The 15129-nt window shown below is 40.8% G+C and overlaps 2 protein-coding genes across 2 annotated transcripts; both read right to left on the reverse strand.

Annotated features, from left to right (window-relative positions):
- Positions 1 to 1163: 1163 nt before the first annotated feature.
- LOC131618886 (uncharacterized) lies at positions 1164 to 2489 on the reverse strand. The gene is made up of 2 exons (XM_058890042.1): positions 1730 to 2489; positions 1164 to 1591 (listed from the first exon to the last, which is right to left on the reverse strand). The coding sequence occupies exons 1-2, from the start codon at positions 2487 to 2489 to the stop codon at positions 1164 to 1166; spliced, it is 1188 nt and encodes a 395-aa protein (XP_058746025.1).
- Positions 2490 to 5400: 2911 nt separating this feature from the next.
- Positions 5401 to 14774, reverse strand: LOC131618887 (uncharacterized). The gene is made up of 3 exons (XM_058890043.1): positions 14346 to 14774; positions 12051 to 13394; positions 5401 to 5463 (listed from the first exon to the last, which is right to left on the reverse strand). The coding sequence occupies exons 1-3, from the start codon at positions 14772 to 14774 to the stop codon at positions 5401 to 5403; spliced, it is 1836 nt and encodes a 611-aa protein (XP_058746026.1).
- Between the last annotated feature and the right edge of the window lie 355 nt (positions 14775 to 15129).

Raw genomic sequence — 15129 nt, forward strand, 5'->3', positions numbered from 1 at the left:
CCAAAATATTATAAAATGTGATGGGCAAATTTTGGGGTATGATAGTGGCGGTTATGCGACGATTAGGCTTCAACTTCCAAGGCACAACCGCGACGGACTATACAACTCCCCCTAGGGATTCAACACGTGGTCCATTACTACTGCTTTTGCGTAACCAACCCCAACGTGGGTTTCTCCTATATAAACCTTTCAATCCTTCTTATTTTCTTATTCAAAATACAACGATAACTTCATTTTTTTCATCAAGAACAAACTTTCTTACTTTCCTCATCATGTCTCCCTCTATCAAATAACTCATTCCTCAAATCATCAAGGAAAGGATCCTATCTCCTACTTATTTTGAAGAACAAGGGGTTGATCTTCCCCGTATGTTCGCAAAACAAAATCTATAGTATTACTTGACCATCTTGGATGGACCTATCTATCCATCTGTTCTTGCAAACTTTTGGAGAAACACAACTGCTCACCGGGACCGTGAGGGCAATGAAACTATTCGCTCCACCATTTTTGGTTTCCCTATCACTATCACTACAAAAATCATTTCAAAAATGATTAAGTGTGAGGACGTTGGAGCTCCCATTGTTGAACATGACAGCAAGCTTATCTCTGATATCTTGAGGGTGGTGTTTACCGATCCCAATAAGGCATTCACTGCTTTTATAGGTAGGATCTGGCACCAAGTCGTAGTTTTTAACTTTCGTCCCTGGATGGAAGATCAAGACAGAATAATGCTTGAAGACCCTAGGTTTTTATATCCCCTTCTTCGCATGGAAAAGATCAATATACCTCTTTCTATTTTCAACTATCTCAAGGAGGAGATCATGGAATCGCGCCAGGGTAAGGTCTTCTTCATTCCTTACGGAAGACTTTTGACTCACATCTTCATCAAGACGTGTGTGATCAGAAACATGCGCGCAGCAGGATTGTCAGATTTCCTTACAACAGAGTGTGGGGGAAAGTTAGACCTAGAGAAGTTGCGTCTTGGTCATAACTGAAGTTATCTTCTGGATTTATTTATTTATTTTATTCTAATGATGAAGCGTTCTCAGCTTTGTGCATCACTTTTGTAATTCTGTTTAAAATGTAGCCATTTTGGCGAAATGATCATTTTGGAATGAAAGATATATATTCGCCATTTTAGCTATAATGTTGACTTCTGATGTCTACGTTGTTGTGATCTTAACCCCGTGCATAAATGGTTTATACTTTTTTAAATATTTCCCATTTACTTTTAGGATCCTTCGATCCTCTTCTAGTTCTTCTACCTCATAAGCATTATTTGAAAATGCTTTCAGAATTCGAAAAGGTCCTTCCCAATGTGGAGACCATTTTCCCAAAGCCTTATTCTTTTTATCCATAGGTAATATAGCTTTCCAAAGTAAATTGTTTATAACGAAAGTTTTACCTTTGACCCTTTTGTTATATGCCCTTGCTACTCTCTCCTTCTGCCTCCTCAAGACTTCTAACACAAGCAACCTCTCTTCGTCTAATTCTGTCAACTCAATCATCATCATCTCCAAATATAGGTTATTTGGGATTTCAACTTGCTTTTGGATCCGTACCGATTGCAAGTAGATTTCGACAAGTAAGACTGCATCATGTCCAAATGTTAACTAGAAAAGTTTACTATTTGTTGCTTCTTTAGGAGAGGTTCGGCAAGCCCAAAGTGCTTGATCTAGTGTCTTGTGCCAGTTTTTTGGATTTGTTCCTACGTGCTTCTTTATCAAACCAATACTTACTTTGTTTGCTTCTACGACTTGTCCATTTGCTTGAGCATAATAGGGTGTGGATGTTAACAACTTGAATCCCATTTCTTCTGATAATTCTTGCATCTTTCGACCAGTAAAAACTAATCCTTGATTTGTTGTTATAGTTTCTTGGATTCCAAACCTATATAGTATTTTTCTTTGAATGAAGTCTATGACCGTTTCTTGGTCTACATTTACCAAAGGCACTGCTTCGACCCATTTAGTAAAATAGTCAATTCCCACCAGAATGTACCTTTGACCTTTAGATGAAGTAGGTCGAATCTCACCAATTAAATCTAAAGCCCAACCCCTAAATGGCCAGGGTTTGATAATTGCATGAAGCTCACTTGCAGGAGCATGTTGGATTCCTGCATGTATTTGACATTCTTGACAACCTTTAGCGAACTCTATATAATCTTTTAGCATGGTAAGCCAATACATCCCGTATCTAAAAAGCAACCATTTCATTTTATGGCCTGCTTGATGTACCCCACATGTTCCACTATGAACATTAGATAACGCTAAATATGCCTCATTTTTTCCCAAACATTTCAACAAGATGCCTTCAGGAGTTTTCTTGAATAATTTGTTTCCCATCAAAATGTAAGACAACGCTCTATACTTAGTTTTTTTATCTGTGTTCATCGAAGGATCTTTGAGATATTCTATAATTGGACATTCTATAATTTGATTGCCATTGCTTTTCCTCTTACTTCGACCAACTCCTCTAACTTCTCCCATGAAATTTTATATCTTGAAGCTATTTGTGCTAAATCATTAGCCTCTTGATTTTTAATTCTGGGGACATGCTTTATGTCTACATATTCAAATTTTTTAAGCAACCTATTTGCAATGACGAAATACATGATCAAGTTCTCCTTGATACACTTATATTCTTTTGTCAGTTGTTTAATTACCAATTCTGAATCACCTTTAATTTCGACCCTAGTTGCCCCCAATTGCAATAAGGCTTCAAGTCCTACTATTAAGGCTTCATATTCCGCCTCATTGTTCGAGCACAAAGGCCCTTCAATTCTATACTTGAGTTTTGTTGGAATTCCATCAGGAAAAATTAGTAGAATCCCAACTCCGCTACCATCTTTATAGGTGGAACCGTCTAAGAACAATCTCGAAGGCTTCAACTCAACTAGGAGTTAAGGAGTTTCGACCACTACGTGATCCACTATAAAATCTGAAACTACTTGCCACTTCATAGCTTTTAAAGGCATAAAGGATAAAGAGTACTCAGTTAGGGCTAGAGCCCATTTGCCAATTCGACTGTGCATTATTAGCTTTGATAACTGTTGCACCCCAATTTTTGACCTCTGAGATCCCATCATTTTCTAAGTGTTATGATCATTATTGTTATACCCCAAAATTCGCCCGCGTCTTTTTTTTTCATAGAGAAGTCAACAGACTTCTATCTAAAAATTTGGAGTTTTATACAATCTTGGATTTTTATTTCATAAATATCCTGATTTTATGAATACTCAATTTTTAGAATTTTTTTATACAGTATTTTGGTTCGCTGTTAAATTTATTCTTACATAAACGCCAAATACTGTTTATCACTTCATACATTGTTTATTTGAGATTTATTTTCAGATAAATAATGCTGACGCAGTTGGTACAGAATTAAAATTTGTAGGCGCGGAGTCCGGGTTTCAGATTATACTGGTAACTGTAGCAACCTGCCTAAAAATTTCAGCTTTCGAGTCGCCACCTATTCTGAAGGGCGAATAGGAAACCCTACACAGATAAGAGATTATGGGTAAGTTATTATAATCAGGCTGAGGGAAGGTGTTAGGCACCCTCAGCCTTTTCCTAAAGGCTAATGTTCAAAGATTAGGGTTGCATGGCAGGGTTTGTAAAGAAATGTGGCAAACAGAATTTTAATGACATGATTGAGGTTTTAAAGAGGGGGACTCGCCTTGTTGCCAAGTGCCTACGTACCTCCTTAGGGAGGATCAGAGTCTACGTAGTTCGGGAAGGGTTGTACGCCATTTAGAGCTTGAATTTGATTTGATATGGTTTTTTTTTGGAGGCTTTTTGGTTAGCCTATCGCAGTTTGTTTTGTCTTTGTAATTTGAATGGATTTTAGAATTATTAGGATTTGGGCGTACAACCCTGATTTGGCACAATTAACCGCAATGATCAATAGGTTTGATCACCATAGTTAAAAGATTAAGGATTTGCATTGTTACCAATTCAAACCGATTAATTCGATTATCACTAATAACAACTTATTTGTATTTTATTATTATTTGATAAATTTTATTTTATACTGTTACCTCTCATAACCGGTTAATACGGTCACAAATAATAACAGATTAATTATAGAACGAGGCAGGATTAATCACCACAATCAATAAGATGATTGCAGCCATTTAATCGAATATAGTTTGATTTTATTTTAATTTATTTTAATAGCATTTTAATTAAAATCATTGTTAACCACAGCGATCAATCGATTTAATCGGCACGAATAACAAATTGAGAATTTTTAATATAATCATTACATATTTATTTTAAAAAAAATTTAATTATCATATACTTAATATATATTAAATATAAGTATTTTAATCAAAATAAAACAAATAATTAAAATTTATTTTAGATTTTATTAGGGTTCTGATCAGGTGTGGTTTTTTATTAAGGCTCATGCCATGGGGACTCAATTGGGGGCGTTAGATCTGAGGCTAGTGGGGACTGACGGCTGGACCATGAGGTCGTATGGTAGTGGTCAATCTTTGCAGCGCACAGGATCAGGGATGGAAAATCAAAGAAAATAATGTGTTGGAGGGGAGGCTCGAACCTGCGACCTCACCCTCCCCAACGTTTCACACAACCACCAAACCACACGCATACACGCGTTAAAGAAGCGTCACCAATATAATATATATAAAAGACAATGCGCAACAATAAATCAGGCGCGGAATTCAAACGATCCAACCAACGGATGCCAACGCATCATCTCCTTCGCCAGTTTCCCTAAAGGCCTGCAAATTTAGCTACGAAACTGCTACGGCTTTACTCGTAGCAAACCAGAACACGAAAATAGCGATTAGGCTATACTCTCACATAAATCTTTCGCGACCCCTGCAATCGTCTCACCTAAACCATGCGAATTCATTCGTATATTCAATTAACCCTAATTTTAGCCCTAATAAGAAACCCCAAATCGGAACCCTAATACTCAAGATCACCTCTAATGGTGGAATACGATTAAGACACGAAAACTCCACAAAACAAATCCAGAAACGATCACAGCATCATAATCAAGCATAATATATCAATAAAAACATGTAAAGATGCATGAATTCCTCTAATCGATCCAAGTTTCCGAATTACTTACTTTGACAAATCGGAGAGTATTCTGGGGGTGTTGGGGTCGAGCAAAGATCCAGACACGTTCAGAAGCCTTTGAGGAACCTTTTGCAAGCTTCAGAAACTCTTGAAAGTCTCTAATTCTTCAAATCCGAATCTTGGTTTTGCGTGACTTTTTTTGTGTTCTTGCAATTGCGTTTTTCTCTCAGAATTCCGTCCCCTAGTCTGGTGCTTTATGTTCTCTACTTATAGGGAATAGAATTAGGTTAAAATCTTGTCCAAAACCTCACTTGAATCAAATCTTACTACTTTGAGAATTTGGATTTTATTTCTTGAATTCTAAGCTACCATATTTGGCCCAATTTGTATTAATTTCCTTCTCCAATCCCTATGCACGAAATTACATTATATTTGATCATTAATTCTGATTGGAAATCAAACAAAATATAATTTTAACAAAATATTTGATTTTTAGTCTTTATTAAATCATAAAAATGAAATAAAAAATACATTAATTCAAATATAATGTTAATTTTCGTGGCAAGTGGTTTTTGGGCATGCTAATAGCTTATGGACCAAGTTTGTATGAAAATACTATGGGCCCTTTTGCAAAGTTTCTCCATTTGAACCCTCTTTTTTCACATTTGGCCCCTAAAAGTCTCCTAACTTTGATCAAGCATATTTCCCTCAATATTTGAGCTATGGAGGCGTTCTAATACTTTTTGGAAACCTCAAGAGGTCCTCTACAAGCCACTTTGGAATATATTTTTCATTTGAAGCTTTCATCTCGATCATATCCTCTTTGGGAAAAAACTGCTTTTGAAGGATGCCTGAAAATGACCTGTAATCTTTTGCCTTGTATCTCTTAAATGAAGCATTTTTGGCCTTGGCTTGTGAGACACAAAGTTGTAGAGAATCCAATTTCCTTCAAAATAGGCTTTGAGTGGAGAATTTATGATGTTCCATGTGAAAGTTATGCCCAGTCAAAGTTGGGTTGACTTTCTCCTAAGAAACCCTAATTTGAACCTTTCTATATTTGTTCATCTCTGAGTTTCTATTAATGGAATCATGATCAAGCTTTGATCAAATGATGGATATACATCCCCATACTTGTTGTGTGGCCAATGGTTAGAAGTTTGGATCATGCCTTGACTTTGGATTTGAATCAGTTGATTGTAGATCTTGAGATTGTTTGAGCAGGTGACCTTTGGAGTAGTGCCTTGACTTTTGCCATAGATTTAGATTAGATCACTATAAACCATACATCCTTGATTAGGATCCTTATCTCATTGATCCCTCTTAGGGGAACCTCAAACCCTAGCCTTAGGAGGCTCTTGACTAGGGGTGTTGCTTGAATGAATCCCTAGTCTTTGAATCTTTGTAAGTGAAATAGATGGGGCAAATTTTGGGGTATGACAGCTGCCCCTGTTCAATATTCTTGAACCTGAAGAGGCGGACAGGCTTACTTGCCCGTCGCGACCTGAAGGTGGAAGATTATTGAACACTGAGAATGCCCTGAAATTTGCTGATATTGCGGAATGTGGAGTAGATGCGTTGCTGGCCACGGGATTACCGTGGTATGGCATGTTTGGGATTAGAATTGGAGCTTGAAAATGAAATGAGTCATGGCTGCTGCCAGAGAACGTGGTGCCATATCACTGTCGTGATAAGACGTAACGCGAGGGTTACGATTTGGATTGAAGTTGAAGGTGCCATTATCACTGCTAAGGGACTAACATGATAAGGCGTAACGCGAGGGTTACGATTTAGTTTGGAAATTGCCGTTATCACTGCCGTGATAAGACGTAACGCGAGGGTTACGATTTGGTTTGAAATTGCCGTTATCACTGCCGTGATAAGACGTAACGCGAGGGTTACGATTTGGTTTGAAATTGCCGTTATCACTGCCGTGATAAGACGTAACGCGAGGGTTACGATTTGGTTTGAAATTGCCGTTATCACTGCCGTGATAAGACGTAACGCGAGGGTTACGATTTGGTTCGAAATTGCCGTTATCACTGCCGTGATAAGACGTAACGCGAGGGTCACGATTTGGTTTGAAATTGCCGTTATCACTGCCGTTATAAGACGTAACGCGAGGGTTACGATTTGGTTCGAAATTGCCGTTATCACTGCCGTGATAAGACGTAACGCGAGGGTCACGATTTGGTTTGAAATTGTCGTTATCACTGCCGTGATAAGACGTAACGCGAGGGTTACGATTTGGTTTGAAATTGCCGTTATCACTGCCGTGATAAGACGTAACGCGAGGGTCTTGATTTGGTTTGAAATTGAAATTCAGAATAGATTTTGAAATTGGATTCAAGAGAACCCAAGCTTCATCTGCAAAATGATGCTCTGCGAATGTATATGCTTATGATTTGTTGTAAATGTATGCATGCTTATGCCGATGGTACATATGTAAGTGTACATGCGTATGAATATGTATGATGAATTCGATGCATTATCTTCTGTCACCCATTGGATTTGTTTAGCTTATCGAGCAGCTTTGTGGGTCTTTAACTCAGATCGTCTGAAGTTAGTCTACTGGGATATTGCAATGCTTTCAGGACCAGGCGTATATCGACTACCGGAGATGCCGTGGTTTCGTCCCCTTTATTTAGTTTGTTAGTTTGTAAGTTTCTCGTTTTAAGCTCAAAGTTTAAAGTTTATGAGACATAAATTATTCTTTGCACTTGGTATTGAAATGATGAAAAGATAAGTATGAAAGGGAAAAGACTTTTATTGATTGTTGTCTTGAATTGGCGAATGTACAAAAGGTATGAAAGAAAGAAAATGACAAATAGAAATGATATTAATACTGCTATTGCTCTTTTGCTATCGAGGTCCCCAGTAATCCTTTGACTTCGGAAGTTGGTGATTGCTCGATTTCCTATCCTTTACGAATTGTCTTGGGCTCGTAGCTTGAAGCCTTGCCCCTGCTAGGTATAGTACCTCTTGACTGCATCTGAATTGATTGGATGCGGTAGCTCATCCCCATCCATTGTAGTGAGGACTAATGCCCCTCCTGAGAACACTGTTTTTACGATGTATGGACCTTCGTAGTTAGGTGTCCATTTTCCTCGGGCGTCGAGTCGAGGTAACAGTATCTTCTTGAGGACAATGTCACCTTCTTTGTAGGTTCGAGGTCGGACCTTCTTATCGAACGATTTTTTCATCCTCTTCTGATAGAGTTGTCCATGACACAAAGCTGTCAGTCGCTTTTCTTCAATGAGATTAAGCTGATCAAAACGAGTTTTTACCCATTCCGATTCTTCTAACTTTGTGTCAGCTATGACTCTTAGTGACGGGATCTCCACCTCGATTGGGAGGACAGCTTCCATACCGTAGACTAGGGAGAAGGGGGTTGCCCCTGTAGATGTACGCACCGAGGTTCTGTAACCGTGTAGGGCGAAGGGAAGCATTTCGTGCCAATCCTTGTATGTTTTCACCATCTTTTGTATTATTCTTTTGATATTTTTGTTTGCAGCTTCGACAGCGCCGTTCATTTTAGGCCTGTATGGTGAAGAATTGTGGTGTTCAATCTTGAACTCCTCGCACAGCTCCCTCATCATGTTATTGTTCAGATTCGACCCATTATCGGTGATAATCCTGCTTGGAACCCCGTATCGACATATGATATTATGCTTGATGAACCGAGTGACTACTTGTCTCGTCACGTTGGTGTAAGAGGCAGCTTCTACCCATTTGGTGAAGTAGTCTATGGCAACCAGTATAAATCGGTGTCCATTCGAAGCTTTAGGTTCTATCATCCCTATCATGTCGATTCCCCACATTGCAAATGGCCATGGTGAACTCAGAACGTTCAACGGGTTTGGTGGTACGTGCACCTTGTCAGCGTAGATCTGGCACTTGTGACAGGTCCTTGCATATTGGAAACAATCGGCCTCCATTGTTAGCCAGTAATACCCTGCTCGCAGTATCTTCCTAGCCATTGAGTGTCCGTTTGCGTGGGTCCCAAAGGTTCCTTCATGTACCTCCCTGATAATCTCCTTGGCCTCGTTTTTATCTACACATCTCAGCAACACTGAATCATAGTTCCTTTTGTATAGGATGCTTCCGCTTAAGAAGAACTTGGATGCAAGTCTCCTCAATGTCTTTTTATCAATTGTTGAGGCATTCTCCGGGTATTCTTGTTTTTCCAGGTACTTTTTAATGTCGTGGTACCATGGTTTGTTGTCAGATTGCTCCTCAATTGTGAGACAATAGGCACGTTCGTCGAAGTGTCTAACAGTTATCCGTGGTTCATGGTTTGGCCAGGTCACCTTGAACATAGAGGAGAGCGTTGCTAGCGCGTCGGCTATTTGATTTTCTTCCCTCGGGATATGAGTAAAAGTGATAGTATCAAATTCAGCCGTCAACTCCAGTATAAGGTCTCGGTATGGGATTAGTTTTGCATCTCGAGTGTCCCATTCCTTGTTGACTTGATGGATTACCAATGCTGAGTCTCCGTATACATCAAGGAGTTTGATCCTCAGGTCGATTGCAGCTTCTAACCCCAATATACATGCTTCGTATTCTGCAATGTTGTTGGTGCAGTCGAAACATAGTCTTGCAGTGAAGGGTAAATGCCGGTCATCGGGAGATGTCAATACTGCCCCTATGCCATGTCCTAGTGCATTTGAGGCACCGTCGAACATGAGTTTCCATACCAAACCCGGTTCAGGTCCTTCGTCGGGTCCTGGTATTTCATAGTCTCTTACTAGCATAATATCCTCATCGGGGAAGTCGAACTTCATGGATTGGTATTCCTCGAGGGGTTGGTGAGCAAGATGTTCTGCCAGTACACTCCCTTTTATTGCTTTTTGAGTTACATACTGTATGTCGTATTCGGACAACAACATCTGCCACCTTGCAATTCTGCCCGTGAGCGCCTGTTTTTCGAACACGTATTTTAAAGGATCCATTCTCGATATTAGCCACGTGGAATGATTCAGCATATATTGCCTTAGACGTTTGGAGGCCCATGCTAGGGCACAACATGTCTTTTCCAATGGTGAATACCGAGATTCGCAATCCGTGAATTTCTTACTGAGGTAGTAGATAGCATGTTCTTTCCTGCCTGTTTCATCCTGCTGTCCCAGTACACACCCCATAGACCTTTCGAGTACTGTGAGGTACATGATTAGTGGCCTTCCGGGTACAGGAGGTAAGAGTATAGGTGGTTCTTGCAAGTAGTTCTTTATGGTTTCGAAGGCTACTTGACAATCATCATTCCACTTGATGGGTTGATCCTTCCTGAGTAGTTTGAATATAGGCTCGCATGTAGCCGTTAGATGCGAAATGAACCTTGAGATGTAATTCAATCGACCCAGGAAACCTCGTACCTCTTTTTCTGTTTTTGGAACGGGCATCGCTTGTATGGCTTTTACTTTGTCAGGATCGACCTCTATGCCTCGCTGGCTTACAATGAATCCCAACAGCTTTCCCGATCTTACACCAAACGTACACTTGTTCGGGTTTAACCTTAGCTTGTACTTCTTTAGACGTTCAAACAGCTTATGTAGATTTGTAATATGCTCTTCTTCTGTGCGAGACTTAGCAATCATATCATCTACATATACTTCGATCTCCTTATGAATCATATCATGGAAAAGTGTGACCATGGCTCTTTGATATGTTGCCCCTGCGTTTCGTAACCCAAAAGGCATTACTTTGTAGCAGAAAGTGCCCCAGGATGTCATGAAGGTCGTCTTTTCCATATCTTCGGGAGCCATCTTGATCTGATTATACCCAGAGAACCCATCCATGAAGGAAAACCACGAAGCTTGTGCTGTATTATCCACCAAGATATCTATATGCGGTAGTGGAAAATCGTCTTTTGGACTTGCTTTGTTCAGGTCTCTGTAATCTACGCACATGCGTACCTTCCCGTCCTTCTTAGGAACTGGCACTATGTTGGCAATCCAGGGTGGATAGTCAACTACAGCAAGAAATCCGGCGTCAAATTGTTTGAGCACCTCTTCCCTAATCTTACTATCCATATCTGGTCGAACCCTTCTGCGCTTTTGCCTGACCGGCGCACATCCTTCTTTGAGAGGTAACCTGTGTACCACGATGTCTGTATCCAACCCCGGCATGTCACGGTATGACCAAGCAAAAATCTCTGCATACTCATGGAGGAGCTTGATTAGCGTTGCTTTTACGTCCTTACCTAGCGTTGCCCCAATCTTAATGTTCTTAGGTTCTTCGTCCGTTCCCAAGTTTATGATTTCAATGGCCTCTTGTGGAGGGACCATGCTCTTGGATTCCTTATCCACTAACCTTGACAACTCTTCCGGAAGTTCATCGTCTTCCTCATTCCCTTCTTCAGCCTGATTAGCGAGAGCCTCGAGTTTGTATAGAGTCTCAGCAGTATTATTATCGGTGGTGTTAGAAGGTGATCTGCACAAGTTTATATTATTATATTTTTTTTAGTATGCAATTATGACTGTGCTTTGGTTTTATGCAAGAATGTTATTTGTCATTTCGAGAAAGTGAATGCAAGAACGAGACAAAGTTTTCGATACCAAATGCAAACGACAATTTTATTCATAAACTTAACTTTGAAAGTAAATGGGGCCCTTACAAACCAACTCTATGCTTCGGGCGAGGCATGAGCGACATTGTTTTTTTTTTTAAAATAATTGAAAGGGAAAAACACACGACAAAAGCAAATTACTTTGAAACGTAAACTATCTCCGGTATCTCCAAGCTTGTCCAATTTTGAAGTTGTTCTCCTGGCCTAATCATCCGGATGAAATTGGACGTTCCTTCCATACTAGATATCATGGATACATGCTCATATCCACCTGTGACAAAAGTCTGTGCGATCGGAGGGAATCGTTGCTCTTCCTTTGCAGCCTTCTTTGTTGATTGGCATCCTAACCCCAGACGATCTTTCTTCTCTTGCACTTCTGGAATTTTGCCCCAGCCTTCCATCTTTGTGTCTTGCAGGTCTCTCCAGGATGTTACCGCCCTTCGCGTTTTCTCAATTGGCAGTGTGACAGCAGTGGCAATCTCTAGTGCTTGGAACGAAGTCTCTAATTCTTTTTCCCCCGCCTCAATGTATCGGTATGAGTCTAGATTGCTGACAAATATGTCCTCCTCCCCACTGACGGTTACTATAGAGTTTCCATCCACAAATTTCACCTTTTGATGCAGGGTAGAGGTAACTGCCCCAGCAGCATGGATCCAAGGGCGTCCTAATAAGCATGTATAGGCAGGCTCAATCTCCATCACTTGGAAATTGATGCAGAAAGTGTGAGGGCCTATTACCACAGGGAGGTCCACTTCTCCAAACACCGGGCTTTGCGACCCATCAAAGGCTTTGACCACCAGACGGCTTGGTCTTATTACCAGTCCTTCCAAATCTATCTTGTCTAAGGTGGCCTTTGGCATCACATTTAATGACGACCCTGTGTCGATCAGCACTCTAGACAGATGAGCTTTCCCGCATTGTATGGAGATATGCAGGGCTTTGTTATGCTCTTTCCCTTGTGAGGGCAACTCGTGTTCACTGAAGCTTAAGCATGCCCCAGCAGTAAGATTAGCCACCATTCCATCAAATTGATTTACAGTGATGTCTTTGGTTACATGGGCAGCACTCAAGATCTTCATCAGGGTGTCTCGATGTTTTTCTGAATGAATTAACAGCGAGAGGAGTGATATCCTGGATGGAGTTTGGTGCAACTGATCCACTACCTTATAATCACTTTTCTTGATTAATGCCAAGAATTCTTCGGCATCTTTGTTAGTGATCTCCTTGTCTATGGGTGTGCTTCTTTCAGTAGGGACCACAGTGGCTTGATCATTTGCTTGTGCTGAATTCTCTTTTGATTTAGCAGTATTGAATATGCGACCGCTACGAGTCATACCCCCAGGCCCGACGATGTTTGTCACATCGGTACTAGCATTAGACTCATATTCCCATGGAACTGCTTTCATCTTGTCCACAGGATATGGATCCCTGACTGGGATAATCCTAGTGTGTACTTGTGCGGGTATCAGCAGTGTGGCTTTGGCGCAAGGGATGATCAACGTCTTCCTTGCCCCTTGTCTTGGTATCATTAACGGTTCATTCCTGTCCAGCATGGCCACATACTCTTCCTCAGGATATTCTTTAAACTGAACTACCCCTTGATTCACGAGTCTTTGCAAGGTTGTCTTAAAGGCTTCGTTATGTTCGAGGACGAACCCCTTTGCAAGTAGATACCTCTTAAGGGCATCTATGGGGGAGCTCCGTTGTTGAACAAACTCTTGCTCGGTGACTACCTCTATTGCATTGACTGTGCCATCATGGCGGGGCATAGGGTTTGTCTTCACATTAGGTTTGTCAAAAGCAATTGCTCCTGACTCTATCAGGTCCTGAACCTTGTGCCTAAAGGCCCAACATTTTTCCAATGTATGCCCCGGAGAATTGGCGTGAAATTCACACCTCTCATTAGCTTTGAAGTTGGGCATAGTCTTTCCGGGAATCGGAGGTGGCATAGGCCTGAGTTCCACTAACTGCTCATTTAATAGATACTTCAGTATCTCACTTTTAGAAGTGGGCAAAGGGTCGAACTTCCTCGGGGGGCCTTGGAATCTTTGTTGAGGTGGGTATGTCATGGGAGGTCTAAACTCTTGGTGCACTACTGCATTGGTTTCCCCTTCCTTCTTTTTAGCGAAGGTTGAGGTGGGCCTCTTAGAGTGATAAGAGTTAGATGAAGCTCCCTGTATTTTCCCATCCTTGATTCCGTCCTCAATTCTTTCTCCGATAACCACTAGATCTGAAAATCCCGAGGATACGCTTCCAATCATTTTATCGTAATATGGTCCTTGCAAAGTTCTCATAAACATGTCAACCAGCTCTTTTTCCAATAGTGGGGGTTGGACTCGAGACGCCAGTTCTCGCCATCTTTGGGCGTATTCCTTGAATGACTCTTCCTTTTTCTGGGACAAGTTCTGCAGTTGCATCCGATTGGGTGCCATGTCCAGATTGTACTTGTACTGCTTTAGGAATGTATTAGCAAGGTCGTTCCAGCTTCGGATATGTGTCTTTTCTAACTGCATATACCATTCAACAGATGCCCCACTCAGGCTGTCTTGGAAGAAATGCATCATTAGCTTTTGATCACTGGCGTAAGCAGCCATCTTCCTGACATACATGCGCAGATGACTTCTAGGACATGTGAGTCCCTTGTATTTCTCAAAGTTGGGTATCTTGAACTTATGAGGAATAGTCAAATCCGGCACCAAGCTCATTTCGTAGGTATCCACATCAAAGACATCGTATCCTTCTACTGCCTTCAGCCTTTCTTCCAGCGCCTTGATTTGTCCGTTATTTCTAGCGCTCTCTTCAGAATCAGCTTGGGTTTGCTTATGTTGGTACTCCTGATTCGGCTCGTCTACCTCCCCATATTGTAAATCCACATAATCCTCATCCTTAGGTGGATTGTTAGCAGGGATACGAACGGTGCGAGGCGCCCCCTCTTTCTGAGTAGCGGGAATGAATCCTTCATGGGAGGCTTCTCCCTCTTCATGGGTTTTGGTAACCCTCTTTGATGAGTGGGTGTTTGACTTATGAGGGTCAAAGCCTCGAACATATCCTAACAGTGGATTGCCATCGTTTGGCGTCTCCTCATACCGATTCCGAGCTTCCCTCGCTCTTTCCTGCTCATCCTTAATGTCCTTCATGAAGCTCAACATCTGTGCCATTCCTCCCTTAATCTCATCCACAGTACCTTTCAGCTGGGTTACTTCCTCACGAAGGGCGGCTTGGTTCTGTTCCAATTGTTCCATTGCCTTTTTCTTTTGAGATCTTGTCTGAATCCGCGGTTGAGTTGCAATGGTGTGACTGAATATGAAGATAGTTTTTCTTATGTTTTTTTTTTTTTTGAAATAAATATGATGTGCATGATATGCATGCTATGCTTATGCTATGTTCATGTCTTATCCACATTATTATAATACACATATATATTTATATATTATTTTTACTCTTTCTCTTTTTTTTTTTTATATATATACATGTACATCTTTCCTTTTTTTTTTTTTTGCACATATGTATTAT

This window comes from Vicia villosa, linkage group LG7, assembly GCF_029867415.1.
Source record: "Vicia villosa cultivar HV-30 ecotype Madison, WI linkage group LG7, Vvil1.0, whole genome shotgun sequence".
Lineage (NCBI taxonomy): Eukaryota > Viridiplantae > Streptophyta > Magnoliopsida > Fabales > Fabaceae > Vicia > Vicia villosa.